This window comes from Nanorana parkeri, unplaced genomic scaffold (genome assembly GCF_000935625.1).
Source record: "Nanorana parkeri isolate BGI_ZX_2015 unplaced genomic scaffold, ASM93562v1 scaffold630, whole genome shotgun sequence".
Classification (NCBI taxonomy): Eukaryota; Metazoa; Chordata; class Amphibia; order Anura; family Dicroglossidae; genus Nanorana; species Nanorana parkeri.
This window is the reverse complement of record NW_017306898.1, coordinates 883,007-885,400: the sequence shown is the minus strand read 5'-3', so window position 1 is coordinate 885,400 and position 2,394 is coordinate 883,007. Positions and strand designations below refer to the sequence as shown.

The following is a 2,394-nucleotide window of genomic DNA, read 5'->3' as shown; positions in this document are numbered from 1 at the left end:
GGGGGGCGTGGGGGCATTAAAGTGAACCGTTGTTTTGCCGTGCATGGAAAAAGCACAGGCTTGCTTTGAAACCAGGATAGAAAAGTAAAATGATTTTGTTAATTCAGCGTGCATTCATCCACAGTATCAGGAAACATCAGAACACAGCTAAAGGTAAAACACTCCGATATCGCCTTGCGAATCTTTTCTGCTCAGACACTGATACTCCTTCTTTGTCCTTTTGACCGCAATGACCCCAAAGGAAAAATGGAAAATAGAACAGCTTTTATTACGTGTTTGGCAGGCGCACCAGCCACCCAATCCAGTGCCAACAGATCACATGACTGGGGTACAATTACAGAGGAGACTCACTTGTTCGGATCGGCTCCTTTGAAATAAGCGTTGACCGTCTCCGTAAAGGCGGCTGCCACGGGCAGGGTGTCCTGGGCCCCCATGGTCAGGGGGCTGGGTCCTCGGGAAGATCCTGCAAGACAAGGAGCAGCTGCTATATTTTGTTATGGGCGCAAGATTCTTGAATTAAAACCAAGACACACAAAACACTCGCAAGCACTAGGACACATCTACACTTAACTGAACAAGACACAACCACAAAACCCTAAAGAAGAACTCCGGTTTAGCCATGAGGGGGACCTGTCAGCTTTGGGGAGCTGCCGATGCAGACTTGTTTTTAAAGGTGCATGTGCCCTGGCTGTCCTGATCTGATCTTCACTACCTAGTGAGTCTCTGACCTGGAGCAAGTATGCAACACCTTAAGGGCTTTACTGGACCCATGCTTGTTATAGGTCAGTGACTCACAAGGCAGTGAGGTAAGGATCAGAACAACCCAAGATACTGCAACTGTAAAATGAAGTCAGAAATGGCAGTTCACTTTAAATAATACCAATTAACACATTTGTCTTTCTTGTTATGAGAAAGGATCTATTATACAGGATGATTATATGAAAGCTTGCATTGCATTTTGGGAGTATTTTTAGTCCCAGCTCAGACCTACGCAGGTGTGACATGCTGGAGGTAGAAGCGATCACACAAAGGGGTAACAATTCACATTTTGCCCTGTTTCCAGACAGAATCCATAGGGACAGTGTAAACCGGTGGAGTTTATATTTCCTTATAATGACAGTGGCGTTATACCACGTGGCCATTGTAACCAGAAAACATAGCGGAGTTCTTCTTTAATGGGGAATATCTCTGGACACTGGTGCGTCTGTAATAGGTGTTGTACCCCATAGCCACCAATCAGATCCGGCCTTAATTTCTAGCTTCTGAATGGTTGCAAAAACTGGTCATTTTACTCCAGCCAGCTGCCCCAGTCTTCCTGACGCATCCTATAAATCCCAATACCGTGTGCTTAACATGTGTATAGAAGCCTGCATAGTGATCGCATTCAGCATTGATTGCCCTTGTGGCCCACAGCACATTGTACTCCAACGGACAACTACAATGTGCAGCCAATCAGACTGCACTGCAGGCAGATCAGAGACTGATGAGTTCTGATTGGTTGCATTGGTCTCCTGCACATTGTGCTTAGTAATAAAAAGGAAAGAAAGAAAACAAAAGAAACTAAAAAAACCACATGATATGATCAGTTAATATGTAAAAGATGGGAAAGATTTTGAGACAATATTGCATGACAGTTTTTCCATCGTGCTTCATCTGTGATATGGGCATTCGGCAGACGATTCGGTAGCATTTCAATACGCAAATTTAAGTGCAACTTAAATTTTGCAGAGGGTTGTGTTGCGCCGTCATGATTTTTGAATGACACCCCAACGCACATGTACAGCGTGCACCAATGCACCCTTGTTAAAGCACACCACAGTGCACGGATCAGAATGCTGTACATAGTGGTATGCTGTGTTAAAAAAATTGGCGAAGGTGCGTTTTTTCGTCCATTGCTTGCAGAGTGTTGAAAATTGAATAGGCTGCCCTAAAAGTACATCCAAAGCCAAAAGGTTTCTTCTTTATCATTTTGGATAGAGTAAGGAATGGCTAAAGCCCTCCATTTTTTCCCACCATTTCCCTCCTCTCCTGTAGGAAGGGAGAGCCGATTTAGTGAGGGAAATCCCCAGACAGTTGTCACCAGAACGAGTGTTCCCCCCATTGGAAGATCTCCCTTCTATTCCTGTTCTAGTGACAAGTCAAAATTCTGATGGTCACCAGGACAAATGAGTGTGAATATTCCCAATGTTAACACAGGCAGCCAAAAAACAGAGGTTCTAACCTCTCCCCATGCTATCCAAAAGTAAAAAAAAAAAGTTCTGAGTTTAGATACACTTTAAGGCAATGCACATCTAAACATCTGACCTCTCAAATGCTCTTTTAGCTGCATGGGCATAAATTCCCACATGCACACTCCAAACTCTTGTGGAACCCCCCCCCCCCCCAAGAAGAGGG

General features: G+C 44.4%; 1 protein-coding gene across 1 annotated transcript in view; it reads right to left on the bottom strand.

The window, feature by feature from the left end:
- Positions 1 to 2,394, bottom strand: part of SGIP1 (SH3 domain GRB2 like endophilin interacting protein 1) — a 115,698-nt gene that overhangs the window by 11,041 nt on the left and 102,263 nt on the right. The window contains exon 18 of the mRNA XM_018563096.1: positions 352 to 463. Within this exon, the coding sequence (XP_018418598.1) occupies positions 352 to 463 (112 nt within the window). The remainder of the gene's footprint in view (positions 1 to 351; positions 464 to 2,394) is intronic.